We start from the raw sequence: 15,959 nt of genomic DNA, 5'->3' as shown, positions 1-15,959 counted from the left end.
CAAAAGTACAGACACAACTCAGTACAGATAGCATAGACTTTTTAACAAATGGCAGTGGTACAGTTCAATGCCCATATGCAAATAACTCTTTAATCCATACCTCACACCATATGCAAAAATTAACTCAAAATGGATCATACATCTAACTATAAAACTTCTGAAAGAAGGCATAGAAGAAAATTTGTATGAGCTTGGGATAGACAATGTTTTCATAGATACAACACCAAAAGCCTGATATTTATATAAGGAAACATTGATAAACTGAACTTCATTAAAATGTAAAACTTCTGCTGTTTGAAAGACACTATTAAAAAAATACAAAGACAAGCCACAACTGAAAAATTATTTGCAAATCATGTATTTGAGAAAAGATCCTCTCTAAATTCAACAGTAAGAAAATAAACAGCGCAAGAGAAAAATGGACTGAAGATTTTATCAGACATTTTGCTAAAATACATGGATGACAAATAGTTACAGGAAGTGATGCACAACATTTTTAGTCATTAGGAAAATATAAATTAAAACCGTAATAAAGAACACTATACACCTATTAGAATGGCTAAAATGAAAAAATCTGGCAATACCAAGTGCTGATAAGGATTTGGAACAACTAGAATTCTCCCATATGTTGATAAAAATTTTAAATGACCAAATTTCTTGGAAAACAGTTTTGCATTTTCTTAAAAAACTAAATATTCATATGATTTAACCACTCCACTCTTAGGTATTTACTCAAGAAAAATGAATTCATAAAAAGACTTGTATATGAGTATTCCTGGAAGCTTTATTTGTAAACAGCTCAAAACTGAAAACAACCAAAATGTCTTGGTAATTTGTTGGATAAACAAATTGTGTTGTATCAATATAATGAAATGCTATCAGTAATACAAAAGAACTGACACACACAAAAAGAATGTACTTCAGATGGGCATGGTGGCTCACTCCTGTAACCCCAGCCCTTTGGGAGGCCAAGGTGAGTGGATCACAAGGTCAGAAGAGCGAGGTCATCTTGGCCAACATGGTGAAACCCCATCTCTACTGAAATACAAAAAAAAAAAAATTAGCCAGGTGTGGTGGTGTGCACCTGTAATCCCAGCTACTTGGGAGGCTGAGGCAGGGGAATCACTTGAACCCATGAGGCGGAGGTTGCAGTGAGCTGAGATTGTGCCACTGTACTCCATCCTGGCGACAGAGCAAGACTCTGTCTAAAAGAAAAAAAAAAAAGAATGTATTTCAAAGTAATTCTGCTGAACGAAAGAAGTTAGACATGAGAGTACATATTGTATGATTCTATTCATATAAAACACTACAAAATGCAAATTAATCTACAGAAAGCAGATCCATAGTTGCCTGAAGATAAGAAGGTTACAGTGATGTAGAGAGGAGAGATTATAAAGAGCAGAAGAAACTTTTGGACATGATGAATATGTTTATTAATGTTGATTGTAGTGGTGGTTTCACCAGCACATATGTATACATATGCCAAAACTTACCAAGTTTTACACTTTAAATATGTGCAGTATATTGTATGTCAGTTATACTTTAATAAAGCTGTTTTAAAAATCACTAGAAATACAAAGCAGCAAGAAAATGTGCATGATAACCCAGGAAAAAGAAGTCAATAGAAACAAAACAAAAAATGACAGAGATGCTAAACTTAGCAGCTAAGAACATTAAAACTGCTATTATAAATATGTCTAATGTGCTCAAGGATAATGGTATGAAAGATGGTATGAAAGATATAAGAATGTAGAAATGTTAAAGATAAAAATTGCAGTATCTTTTTTTTTTTTTTTGAGATGGAGTCTCGCTCTGTTGCCCAGGCTGGAGTGCAGTGGCATGATCTCAGTTCACTGCAATCTCCGCCTTCCAAGTTCAAGTGATTCTCCTGCCTCAGTCTCCTGAGTAGCTGGGACTACAGGTAAATGCCACCACACCTGGCTAATTTTTTGTCTTATTTTTAGTAGAGACGGGGTTTCACTGTGTTAGCCAGGCCTCGATCTCCTGACCTCATGATCCACCTGCCTCAGCCTCCCAAAGTGCTGGGATTACAGGCGTGAGCCACCATACCAGGCCAAAAATTACAATATCTTAAATGACAATTTCACTGGATGAGACTAAAAGCAAACTAAACACTGCAGATGAAAATAATTAATGAAATTGAAGACAGAACAATGGGAACTATCCAAAATCAAACACACAGAGAAAACATACTAAAAAACAATGAAAAGAACCTCAGGACGTGCCTGTAATGTCAGGCAGCCTAACAGGTAATCGAAGTCCCAGAATAAGAGGAGAAAAAAAGTACGAAACAGGAAAAAAAATTAATAATGGTTGAAAGTTTTTCCAAATGTGAAGAAAACCTTAAATTCGCAGATTCAAGAAGCTCAGTGAACCCCAAAACAGGATAAACCAGGGCTCTCTTATTTCCTTAAGACATGAGAGCTAAGACACTTCCTCCTGTACACAAAGGCTATATTGAGAAAGGGGAAAGAAAGAGGCCTCTTGAAAGGGGAAGACTTTGAATTCATCAGATGGTGTGACTTGTGAACCATTCCTTCATAACAGTCAAGGCTTAGTGCTTTCCATTGATGATGGGGCCCTCATCCGGGCTACTGCTTGAATGGCCAGGTCTCTGAGCCTGGTTGTAATTCCTTTCGAAGTCACATCTTGGATAACCAGTCACACTCTATAGAACTTTCCTCCATGGGACTTTGTTTAACTGCATATCCCAGCTTGGCCTCCTTCGTTTCTCAGTCGCGCTTGCCCATTCTCCAGTTGATTTTTCCTGGGAATACTTACTGAAAAATTGCTTCCGTAGAAAAATTTGTCTGAGGGTTATACCTTGTCAGAAGGAGGAGGGGAGAAAGTAGACTCTTGCCTTCTCCATTTGTTCTTTTCTCTGTCTTCCCCTACCTTCCTCCCTGCATTATAAGGACTGTCCACTCTCCTCTACTATATAGCAAGCGCTCTTATCAAAAAGGGGGGGGCGGGGCACGGTGGCTCACACCTATAATCCCAGCACTTTGGGAGGCCGAGAAGGGTGGATCACGAGATCAGGAGATCGAGACCATCCTGGCTAACACGGTGAAACCCCGTCTCTACTAAAAATACAAAAACTTAGCCAGGTGCGGTGGCGGGCCCCTGTAGTCCCAGCTACATGGGAGGCTGAGGCAGAAGAATGGTGTGAACCTGGGAGGCGGAGCTTGCAGTGAGCTGAGATTGCGCCACTGCACTCCAGCCTGGGTGACAGAGGGAGACTCAGTCTCAAAAAAAAAAAAAAAAAAAGGGTGGGGGACTAGATTGGCACCTGTCCTTCTAGCTAGTCAGGAGGCTGAGACAAGAGGATCACTTGGGCCTGAGAGTTTGAGGCTGCAGTGAGCTATGATTGTGCTCCAGCCTGGGTGACAGAGTGAAATCCCATCTCTGAAAAAAAAAAAAAAAAAAAAAAAAGGCTGGAGAACTAAGGCTGTCTCAATATTTTCAAAAATCAATCAATATAATACCTATATTAACAGGCTTAAGAAGAAAAAAAATCACATGATTATATCAATTTATGCAGAAAAAGTGTTAGAAAAATTCAACATGCATTCATGCAAAAAAAAAAAACTCTCAGAAAAAAACATGAATAGAAGACAACGTTCTCAACTTGATAAAAAACATATACAGAAACCTACATTTAATATTATACTCAGTAGTAAAGGCTAAAAACTTTCCCCCTAAAATGAGGAGAAAAAAGCAAGAATGTTCATTTTTACCACTCATGTTTAACATAGTGCTGGAAGTTTTAGCCAACACAATAAAGCAGGAAAAGAAAATAAATGGCAGATAGATTGAAATGGAAGAAATAAAACTGTCTCTATTTGTTGACAACATGATGGTCTATGTAGACAATTCCAAAGGCTCTACAAAATAAAAAACACAAAGCTCTAGATCTCATGAGTTCAGCAAGGGAACAGGATACAAGATCAACATACAAAGCAATTTTTCTATATAGTAGCAACAGACATGTAGAAAACCAAAATTAAACATATAATACCATATACTATTTCTGAAATAAACTTAAATATTTGAGTGTGAATCTAACAAAACATGTAGGCTTTGTATGCTAAAAATGATAAAATTCTGATGAAATAAATCAAAGATCTAAATAAATGGACATTTCATGCTCAGAGAATGGAAGATTAAGGATAGCAAAGCTATCAATTCTCCCTAAATTTACATAAAGGTTTAACATAGGTCCTATCAAAAGCCTAATAAGATTTTTAGTAGCTATATATAAGAATATCATAAAATACATAAGGAAAGGCAAAGGAACTAAAATAGTTAAAACAATTCCAAAAAAAGAAGACAATTTCAAGATTTAATGTATAGCTACAGTAAGCAAGACTATGTAGTACTGGCAGAGGAATCAACACCTATGTGGACGAACAGAATAGAGAATCCAGTAATAGTGTGGCCAACAGATTTTTGACAAAGGTGCAAAAGCAATTCAATAGTGGGAGGATAGTCTTTTCAACAAACGATGCTGGAAAAAAAATGGATATCCAGAGGCAAAAGAATTAACCCCAATCTAAACATAACATCTTAAAAAATTATCAAAGTGGATTATAGATTTAAATGTAAAACACTTTTGGAAGACAATATAGAAAATCTGCAGAACCTAGGGCTTGGTGAAGAGGTCTCAGGCATGACACCAACAGCATGACCCATTAAAAACTAGACAAACTGGAAACTGGGCACCAAGATGGCTGAACAGGAACAGCCCCAGCCTCCAGCTCCCAGTGTGAGCGACACAGAAGACGGGTGATTTCTGCATTTCCAACTGAGGTACCGGGTTCATCTCACTGGGGTGTGTTGGACAGTGGGTGCAGCCCAACGAGCAAGAGACGAAGCAGGGTGAGGCATCGCCTTACCTGGGAAGTGCAAGGGGAAAGGGAATTCCCTTTCCTAGCCAAGGGAAACCGTGGCACACAACACCTGGAAAATCAGGTCACTCCCACCCTAATACTGGGTTTTACCAAGGGTCTTAGCAAATGGCACACCAGTAGATTATATTCTGCATCTGGCTCAGAAGGTCCCATGCCCACGGGGCCTCCCTCATTGCCAGCACAGCAGTCTGAGATCTAACTGCAAGGCAGCAGTGAGGCTGGGGGAGGGGTGCCTGCCATTGCTGGGGCTTAAGTAGGTAAACAAAGCAGCCGGGAAGCTCGAACTGGGTGGAGCCTACAATAGCTCAAGAAGGCCTGCCTGCCTCTGTAGACTCCACCTCTGAGGACAAGGCATAGCCAAAAAAAAAGGCAGCGAAAACCTCTGCAGATGTAAATATCCCTGTCTGACAGCTTTGAAGAGAGTAGTGGTTCACCCAGCATGGAGTTTGAGATCTGAGAATGGACAGACCATCTGCACAAGTGGGTCCCTGACCCCTGAGTAGCCTAACTGGGAGACATTCCCCACTAGGGGCAGACTGACACCTCACACCTCAGAGGGTTGGGTACACCTCTGAGACGAAGCTTCCAGAGGAACGATCAGACAGCAACATTTGCTGTTTAGCAATATTCACTCTTCTGTAGCCTCCGCTGCTGATACCCAGGCAAACAGGGTCTGGAGTGGACCTCTAGCAAACTCCAACAGACTTGCAGCTGAGGGTCCTGGCTGTTAGAAGGGAAAATAACAAACAGACAGGACATCCACACCAAAACCCCATCTGTATGTCACCATCATCAAAGACCAAAGGTAGATAAAACCACAAAGATGGGGAAAAAGCAGTACATAAAAGCTGGAAATTCTAAAAATCAGAGTGCCTCTCCCCCTCCAAAGGAATGCAGCTCCTCACCAGCAATGGAACAAAGCTGGATGGAGAATGACTTTGAAGAGTTGAGAGAAGAAGGCTTCAGACAATCAAACTTCTCCAAGCTAAAGGAGGAATTACAAACCTAGTGTAAAGAAACTAAAAACCTTGAAAAAAGACTTGACGAATGGCTAACTGGAATAACCAATGTAGAGAAGTCCTTAAACAACCTGATAGAGATGAAAACCATGACACGAGAAATACACGACAAATGCACAAGCTTCAGTAACTGACTCGATCAACTGGAAGAAAGGGTATCAGTGATTGAAGATCAAATGAATGAAATGAAGCGAGAAGAGAAGTTTAGAGAAAAAAGAGTAAAAAGAAATTAACAAAGCTTCCATGAAATATGGGACTATGTGAAAAGACCAAATCTATGTCTGATTGGTGTACCTGAAAGTGACAGGGAGAATGGAACCAAGTTGGAAAACACTCTGCAGGATATTATCCAGGAGAACTTCCCGAACCTAGTAAGGCAGGCCAACATTCAAATTCAGGAAATACAGAGAAGGCCACAAAGATATTCCTCAAGAAGAGCAACTCCAAGACACATAATTGTCAGATTCACCAAAGCTGATGAAGGAAAAAATGTTAAGGGTAGCCAGAGAGAAAGGTCAGGTTACCCACAACAGGAAGACCATAAGACTAACAGTGGATCTCTCGGCAGAAACTCTACAAGCCAGAAGAGAGTAGGGGCCAATATTCAACATTCTTAAAGAAAAGAATTTTCAACCCAGAATTTCATATCCAGCCAAACTAAGTTTCATAAGTGAAGGGGAAATAAAATCCTTTACAGACAAGCAAATGCTGAGAGATTTTGTCACCACCAGGCCTGCCCTACAAGAGCTCCTGAAGGAAGCACTGAACATGGAAAGGAACAACCGGTACCAGCCACTGCAAAAACATGCCAAAATGTAAAGACCATCAATACTAGGAAGCAACTGCATCAACTAACAGGCAAAATAACCAGCTAACATCATAATGACAGGATCAAGTTCACACATAACAATATTAACCTTAAATGTAAATGTGCTAAATACTCCAATTAAAAGACACAGACTGGCAAATTGGATAGAGTCAAGACCCATCAGTTTGCTATATTCAGGCAACCCATCTCATGTGCAGAGACACACATAGCCTCAAAACAAAGGGATGGAGGAAGATCTACCAAGCAAATGGAAAACAAAAAAAGGCAGGGATTGCAATCCTAGTATCTGATAAAACAGGCTTTAAACCAACAAGATCAAGAGAGACAAAGAAGGCCATTACATAATGGTAAAGGGATCAATTCAACAAGAAGAGCTAACTATCCTAAATATATATGCACCCAATACAGGATCACCCAGATTCATAAAGCAAGTCTTTAGAGACTTACAAAGAGACTTAGACTCCCATACAATAATAATGGCAGACTTTAACATCCTACTGTCAACATTAGACAGATCAACAAGACAGAAAGTTAAAAAGGATATCCAGGAATTGAATTCAACTCTGCATCAAGCAGACCTAATAGGCATCTACAGAACTCTCCACCCCAAATCAACAGAATATACATTCTTCTCAGCACCACATCACACTTATTTCAAAATTGACCAATTAGTTGGAAGTAAAGCACTCCTAAGCAAATGGAAAAGAACTGAAATTATAACAAACTGTCTCTCAAACCACAGTGCAATCAAACTAGAACTCAGGATTAAGAAACTCAATCAAAACCACTCAACTACATGGAAACGGAACAATCTGCTCCTGAATGACAACTGGGTATATAACGAAATGAAGGCAGAAATAAAGATGTTCTTTGAAACCAATGAGAACAAAGATACAACATACCAGAATCTCTGGGACACATTTAAAGCCGTGTGTACAGGGAGATTTATAGCACTAAATGCCCACAAGAGAAAGCAGGAAAGATCTAAAATTGACACTCTAACATCACAATTAAAAGAACTAGAGAAGCAAGAGCAAAAACTTCCAAAAGCTAACAGAAGGCAAGAAATAACTAAGATCAGAGCAGAACTGAAGGAGATAGAGACACAAAAAACCCTTCAAAAAAATCAATGAATCCAGGAGCTGGTTTTTTGAGAAGATTGACAAAATTGATAGAATGCTAGCAAGACTAAGAAGAAGAAAAGAGAGAAGAATCAAATAGACACAATAAAAAATGATAAAGGGGATATCACCACCAACCCCACAGAAATACAAACTACCATCAGAGAATACTATAAACACCTCTATGAAAATAAACTAGAAAACCTAGAAGAAATGGATAAATTCCTGGACACATACACTCTCCCAAGACTAAACCAGGAAGAATTTGGATCCCTGAATAGACCAATAGCAGGATCTGAAATTGAGGCAATAATTAATAGCCTACCAATGAAAAAAAGTCCAGGACCAGACGGATTCACAGCCAAATTCTACCAAAGGTACAAGGAGGAGCTGGTACCATTCCTGCTGAAATTATTCCAATCAATAGAAAAAGAGGGAATCCTCCCTAACTCATTTCATGAGGCCAATATCATCCTGATATTAAAGCCTGGCAGAGACACATACACAAAAAAGGAGAATTTTAGACCAATATCCCTGATGAACATTGATGCAAAAATCCTCAATAAAATACTGGCAAACCAAATCCAGCAGCACATCAAAAAGCTTATCCACCATGATCAAGTGGGTTTCATCCCTGGGATGCAAGGCTGGTTCAACATACGCAAATCAATAAATGTAATCCAGCATATAAACAGAACCAAAAACAAAAACCACATAATTATCTCAATAGATGCAGAAAAGGCCTTTGACAAAATTCAACAGCCCTTCATGCTAAAAACTCTCAATAAATTCGGTATTGATGGAACATATCCCAAAATAATAAGAGCTATTTATGACAAACCCACAGTCAATATCATGCTGAATGGGCAAAAACTAGAAGCATTCCCCTTGAAAACTGGCACAAGACAGAGATGCCCTCTCTCACCACTCCTATTCAACATAGTTTTGGAAGTTCAGGCCAGGGCAATCAGGCAAGAGAAAGAAATAAAGGGTATTCAATTAGGAAAAGAGGAAGTCAAATTGTTCCTGTTTGCAGATGACATGATTGCATATTTGGAAAACCCCATCGTCTCAGCCCCAAATCTCCTTAAGTTGATAAACAACTTTAGCAAAGTCTCAGGATACAAAATCAATGTGCAAAAGTCACTAGCATTCTTATATACCAATAACAGACAAACAGAGAGCCAAATCATGAGTGAACTCCCATTCACAACAGCTTCAAAGAGAATAAAATACCTAGGAATCCAACTTACAAGGGATGTTAAGGACCTCTTCAAGGATGACTATAAACCACTGCTCAATGAAATAAAAGAGGACACAAACAAATGGAAGATCATTCCATGCTCATGGATAGGAACAATCAATATCGTGAAAATGGCCATACTGCCCAATGTAATTTATAGATTCAATGCCACCCCCATTAAGCTATCAATGACTTTCTTCACAGAATTGGAAAATACTACTTTAAAGCTCATATGGAACCAAAAAAGAACCTGCATTGCCAAGACAATCCTAAGTCAAAAGAACAAAGCTGGAGGTATCACGCTACCTAACCTCAAACCATACTACAAGGCTACAGTAACCAAAACAGCCTGGTACTGGTACCAAAACAGTGATATAGACCAATGGAACAGAACAGAGTCCTCAGAAATAATACCACACATCTACAACCATCTAATCTCTGACAAATCTGACAAAAACAGGAAATGGGGAAAGGATTCCCTATTTAATAAATGGTGCTGGGAAAACTAGCTAGCCATAAGTAGAAAGTTGAAACTGGATCCCTTCCTTACACCTTATACAAAAATTAATTCAAGATGGATTAGAAACTTAAATGTTAGACCTAAAACCATAAAAACCCTAGAAGAAAACCTAGACAATACCATTCAGGACATAGGCATGGGCAAGGACTTCATGTCTAAAACAGCAAAAGCAATGGCAACAAAAGCCAAAATGGACAAATGGGATCTAATTAAACTAAAGAGCTTCTGCACAGCAAAAGAATCTACCATCAGAGTGAACAGGCAACCTACAGAATGGGAGACAATTTTTGCAATCTACTCATCTGACAAAGGGCTAATATCCAGAACCTACAAAGAACTCAAATTTACCAAAAAAAAAAAAAAAAAAAAAAAAAACCCCATCAAAGAGTGGGCAAAGGATATGAACAGACACTTCTCAAAAGAAGACATTTATGCAGCCAACAGACACATGAAAAAATGCTTGTCATCACTAGCCATCAGAGAAATGCAAATGAAAACCACAATGAGATACCATCTCACACCAGTTAGAATAGTGATCATTAAAAAGTCAGGAAACAACAGGTGCTGGAGAGGATGTGGAGAAATAGGAACACTTTTACACTGTTGTTGGGACTGTAAACTAGTTCAACCATTGTGGAAGACAGTGTGGTGATTCCTCAAGGATCTAGAACTAGAATTTGACCCAGCAATCCCATTACTGGGTATATACCCAAAGGATTACAAATCATGCTGCTATAAAGACACATGCACAATAGTGCTTATTGCGGCACTATTCACAATAGCAAAGACTTGGACCAATGCAAATGTCCATCAGTGACAGACTGGATGAAGAAAATGTGGCACATATACACCACGGTATACTATGCAGCCATAAAAAGGATGAGTTCACGTACTTTGTAGGGACATGGATGCAGCTGGAAACCATCATTCTCAGCAAACTATTGCAAGAACAGTAAACCAAACACTGCATGTTCTCACTCATAGGTGGGAATTGAACAATAAGAACACTTGGACACAGGAAGGGGAATATCACACTCCGAGGCCTGTCCTGGGGTGGGGAGAGGGGGGAGGGATAGCATTAGGAGATATACCTAATGTAAATGACAAGCTAATGGGTGCAGCACACCAACATGGCACATGTATACATAGGTAACAAACCTGCACATTGTGCACATGTACCCTAGAACATAAAGTATAATTAATAAAAAAAAAGTATATGGGAAAAACAAAAAAAATTAGACAATTTGGACTTCATCAAAATTAAATTGAAACTTTTATTTAAAACTTTTATTCTCTGAAAGACCTTATTAAGATGATGAAAAGACAAGCTATAGGCTGGGAGAACGTATTTGCAAATGATATATAACTCACAAAGGACTTAGATCTAGAATATATAGAGAACTTCCAGAATTCAACAGTAAAAAATAAAATCTATCAGAAAATAGGAAAAGGCATGAAAAGACATTTCACTGACTGATACACAGATGGCAAATAAGCACACAAAAAGACGTTTAACATCATTAGTCATTGGAGACATGCAAATTAAAACCACAATGAGATATTACCATACACCTATCAGGACAGCTAAAATATAGTGACAAAACCAAATGATGGCCATGATACAGAGGACCTCTATCACTCATATATTGCTGGTAGGAGTATAAAATGGTATAGCTACTTTGAAAAACAATTTGGCAATTTCTTAAGAACTAAACATGCAACTACCTCATGACCCAGCAATGATAATTGTGAACATTTGTCCCAATGAAATGAACACTGTGTTCATACAAAAACCTGTACAAGTGCTTTGGGAGGCAAAGATAGCAGGATCCCTTGGGGCCAGAAGTTTGAGGCTAGCCTGGGCAACATAGAGGGATCCTGCCTCTTAAAGAGAAAAACCTGGACACAATTATTCATAAAAGATTTGTTTGTAAAACCAAAAACTGGAAACAACCAAAATACCGCTCAATAGATGAATGACTAAATAAACTTTCATACATCCATACTATGGAATAGTACTTAGCAATGAAAAGACTCAAACTATTGATGCATACTTGGATGGATCGCAAGGGCATTATGCTGAGTTAGAAAAACCAGTCTCTAAAGGTCACATGCTATATAATTTCATTTATAGAACATTCTCAAAATGACAAAATTACAAAGATGGAGAACAGATTAGTGGTTGTCAGGAGTTAGAGATGATTAGGGAGTGGCATGAGTGCATATAAAGAAGTATGGGAATGATCTTTAAGGTGGAACAGTTCTGTATCTTTATTATGGTAGTTTTTGCACAAATATATGCATATGATGAATGACATAAAAACATATATATGCATAGTATTAATGTCAAATTCTTGCTTTTGATATTATACTATAATTATGTAAGATAAACTAGATGAAGTGCACCTAGGACCTCACTATGTTATCTTTGCAACTTCTGGTGAATCTATAATTATTTCAAAATAAAAAGTTAGAAAAAAGGATGAGATACCGTATTAGTCCGTATTCATGCTGCTATGAAGAAATACCCAAGACTGGGTAATTTATAAAGAAAAGGGGTTTAATTGACTCACAGTTCTGTATGGCTGGGAAGGCCTTGGGAAACTTATAGTCATGGCAGGAGATGAAGGGGAAGAAAGGGGAAGAAAGGCACTTTCTTCACAGGGCAGCAAGACAGAGTGAGTGCAAGCAGGGGAAATGTCAGATTCTTATAAAACCATCAGATCTCATGAGACTCATTCACTATCAGGAGAACCGCATGGAGGAAACCACCCCCTTTTTCCAATTACCTCCCACCGGGTTATGGGAACTACAATTCAAGATGAGGTTTGGGTGGGGACACAACAAAACCATATCAGGTGCCTATAGTAGGCATCAGAATTAACTGAGACAATTGTCAAAACATATAAATTTCTAAACTCCATTCTAAACTCACTGATCTATAATTTATTTTTGCTTGTTAAAAACTTTTAATTCTAGTAAAATACACATAACATAAAGTTTACCACTTTAACCATTTTTAAGTGTATAAGTTCAGTAGTGTTAAGAACATTCACACTGTTGTCAATCTATCTCCAGAACTCTTATCATCTTACAAAACTACAATCTATACCCACTAAGCAATAACTCCCCACTCCCCAGCTTTGCCTTCTCCTCTGGGAATCTTCTTAGACTCATATATACCAGGAACTTGGCAGGTTCCGTGTTTAGATAGCAAAGAAGCTGATCATAATGATAATCTGACCTAAGGATAGCAGTTACCACTACCCAGGCTGTATGTGTCACTGAGTACTCCCTTTTTCATTTAATTCTCACAGTACTCTAATAGTTGACAATTATTGTATCTACTCTGTGAATGAGGAAACAGACTCAGAGAGGTTAAGAGACTAGCTCAATTGACACAGCTCAGGTTCAAACTTAGGCCTGCTGGGCTCCCAGAATCTGGCGTACCACAAGCCATCCTTCTGTTGCAGGTTCTTCATGACTCTGGCTTCAAGCTTAATCTTAGTTGTCTTTTCCTTGTGGTTTCAGAAGCAGAGACCCAGAGAGTAACAACTCTTCCAAAACATCACAGTTTTGGAGACTAACCTTGGTTTATGAACATCTGTAGAACTTTATTAAGATTTCTTCTTGCTTGAATTTTAATGTTCTGAAAATATGGTTTCTAGTTAACACTAGAGTTAGCAACACAATAGAAAAATTGAATGGGACTTTCCTTTCCCATTTTTGCAAGCTTGTCTGGGCCATAGTCCCACTGAAACAGGACCAAGGAAGAGGTAGGTGAACAGAGGAGGATTTACCGACCTACAGCAAGAAAAAAAAAAAGTCAGACATGTAGGTAAAGTGTTTCCATTTTCTCCTCTGAAATACTTTGCACCCTGACCTACACAGTAATTTCAAAAGATTCCTTCACAAGTTGAGTAACACATCATCTGAATAAGAAAACTTCAAAACTAGTTTTTCAAGCATTGATGTATTGTTTAAAAGAAAAACCAAGCACGCTGCCCTTAAAAACAAAAGTTATAGATTATACATCCACGAGGGCAACTCTTTAAATTTATTTTAAAAACCTTTGAAATTTTGAAAGTAGTGCAGGAGATGGTGTAGGGTGTAATTTAGTGGGATTCTTTCCCTCAGAAAACATCTGAGAACATTTTCTCTAATAATAAAGGGCAAAGTACATGCAGTTGTGTTCGGCGCAAATGCTCCACCAGTGTGTGAGTGGACAAAGAGATCGCCGGTTGGAAAAAAAATAAATCTTAATGTCTCCCACTTAAGCTATTTCCCCGGCATTCGCCGGAGGACAGTATTGTGGTCTCAGAGCGTGGAAAGAGACAATTCTTCTTGTGCAGGGGCAGGAAACTTCCCGTGTAGGAGATATTATCTCAAATGAGTGTAAAAAGAACACATGTCTGCATTTCTAACAAGCTCCCTTACCGCTGCTGCTGGTCCAAGGACCAACATTTGAGGGGCAAGGGGTTTGTTGAATGGGGTGAAGAAATTTCCTGCTAGAGAGGAAAGGTGCTTTCTGAAGAAAACGATAAGCTTCTGGGGTACCAGCGACCTAAAAAGGGGCAGCAATAGAAGCAAACTGGATGAGCAGATACAGGATTGAAAACTGGCCAGAGGAAGGACCGCGGTCTCCGCCGTCTCTTTATTCGGAGTAAGGTTTTAGGAAAAGGGAGAAAGGAGGCGCTCGCCCTCTGTTTGGCTTTGAAAGAAAACGTCGCGGTGTCTGATGTTCCCCTTCCTGCGTCCAAGTGTTCTCATTGTTCAGTTCCCACCTATGAGTGAGAACATGAGGTGTTTGGTTTTTTATCCTTGTGAGAGTTTGCATTAGGAGATATACCCAATGTAAACGACGAGTTAATGGGTGCAGCACACCAACATGGCACATGTATACATATGTAACAAACCGGCACGTTGTGCACATATACCCTGGAACTTAAAGTATAATAAAAATTAAATAAATAAATAAATAAAACGTCGCAAGGGGATTCTTTGGAAAAGGCAGCAGACGCGCACCTGGACATGGTAGTCAGCTGGACCCGCAGCCTGCACCGGGACGCAGGGGCGGGGGCCGAAAGGGGCCACGGGCTGTACAGCCCTTACCTGCGCTCGCCCTGGTCGGTGTAGACGTTGAGGAAGAGTCCCTCCTTGAGGTCTTCATACACCAGGCCCGAGAAGCTGAGCTGCAGCTCGTAGCTGCTACCAGGTTTCAGGGGCTCACTGAGCTCCAGCACCATGTATTCAGTGTCCACCGCGAACCACACGTCGTCCACGGGCACGCGGCCCACTGTGGCGTTCCCAGTGCCCGGGGACAGGGGGCCCCGCACCTCGGCGCGCTCGCAGTCCTGGAACAGGCTATGCAGCAGCAGGCGAGAGGTGGCCACCGTGCAGCGCACCGTGATGTTCACGCGGCCAGTGAAGAGCAAAGACCCGGCCGGAAGGTGGTCGGGCCTCAGCTGCGGCCACAGCTCCAGGTCGTAGTGCAGCGGCACGAGCCAGGGCGGCAGGCGTAACTGGTCCCAGGGCCCCGGGGGTCGCCAGTCGCTCGGGGTGGTCGTCACCGCTAGCTCGCGTGCACTGCTGGGTTTCGGGGTCCGCGTCGGCTTCTGCCTGAGGGGAGGGGAGGACTCGGCTTCCGAGTCCCCGAGTCCAGGCAGCCCCGAAGGTGGGACGCGCTCGCAGTGGCCGTACAAGGCGGCGAGTACGGCCAGCGCCAGCAGGAGGGCGGCTACCAGCCCCGCCAGCAGCAGAGCCACCGCGCGGCTCACATAGAAGCCTGAGTTGGAAGGGGGCCCCATGGCAGGCACCGGCTTCGGGCGCGAGGCAGGAGCTCAGAGACTGTGGCAGCTGTCAAAACCCCGGCCAGGGTATTCAGTGCTGGGACCCCTGCCCCTCCTCTCTTGTAACGTGCCTCTTCCTCCTGGAAGAGCCTGGACGGACTGGAACGCAGCAGACAGCGGTTGGGACCATGGCTTCCCCCTCCCAGCTAATCAGACACAGGTCCCAGCCTATCCACTCCCGCCCCCTGCCAGCGCCAGGGAAGAGGCGGACCTGGCGCACCCAGGAGCTTACCCCTTTGGGTTCGAAGAGAAAGACCCCACGGAAGATGCCTCCAGGGTCGGCACGGGGAGGGGGCGTTCAGGCCAAACTCGAATTCGTACACCTTAAAAGTGGATATTTGGATGAGGGATGTGCCCCGGTACGGTTTCAGGTGGTGTCAGAAAGGGGACAGGTACGGAGCACCTCTATCTCCAAGCCAGCGACGAGCCACCAGCAACACACCTGCT

The 15,959-nt window shown here is 41.0% G+C and overlaps 1 protein-coding gene across 2 annotated transcripts in view; it reads right to left on the bottom strand.

Annotated features, from left to right (window-relative positions):
* The window catches only part of LVRN (laeverin), a 73,752-nt gene extending 58,075 nt beyond the window's left edge, over positions 1-15,677 (bottom strand). For both annotated transcript variants that reach the window (XM_001086413.5, XM_078005112.1), the window contains exon 1: positions 14,776-15,677. In XM_001086413.5, the coding sequence (XP_001086413.1) occupies positions 14,776-15,470 (695 nt within the window). In that variant the 5' untranslated portion in view covers positions 15,471-15,677. The remainder of the gene's footprint in view (positions 1-14,775) is intronic.
* Positions 15,678-15,959: the final 282 nt, after the last annotated feature.

The sequence above is a fragment of the Macaca mulatta genome, chromosome 6, assembly GCF_049350105.2.
Source record: "Macaca mulatta isolate MMU2019108-1 chromosome 6, T2T-MMU8v2.0, whole genome shotgun sequence".
NCBI lineage: Eukaryota > Metazoa > Chordata > Mammalia > Primates > Cercopithecidae > Macaca > Macaca mulatta.
Note: the sequence above shows the minus strand (reverse complement) of the source record. Positions and strands in the feature narration are given on the sequence as shown.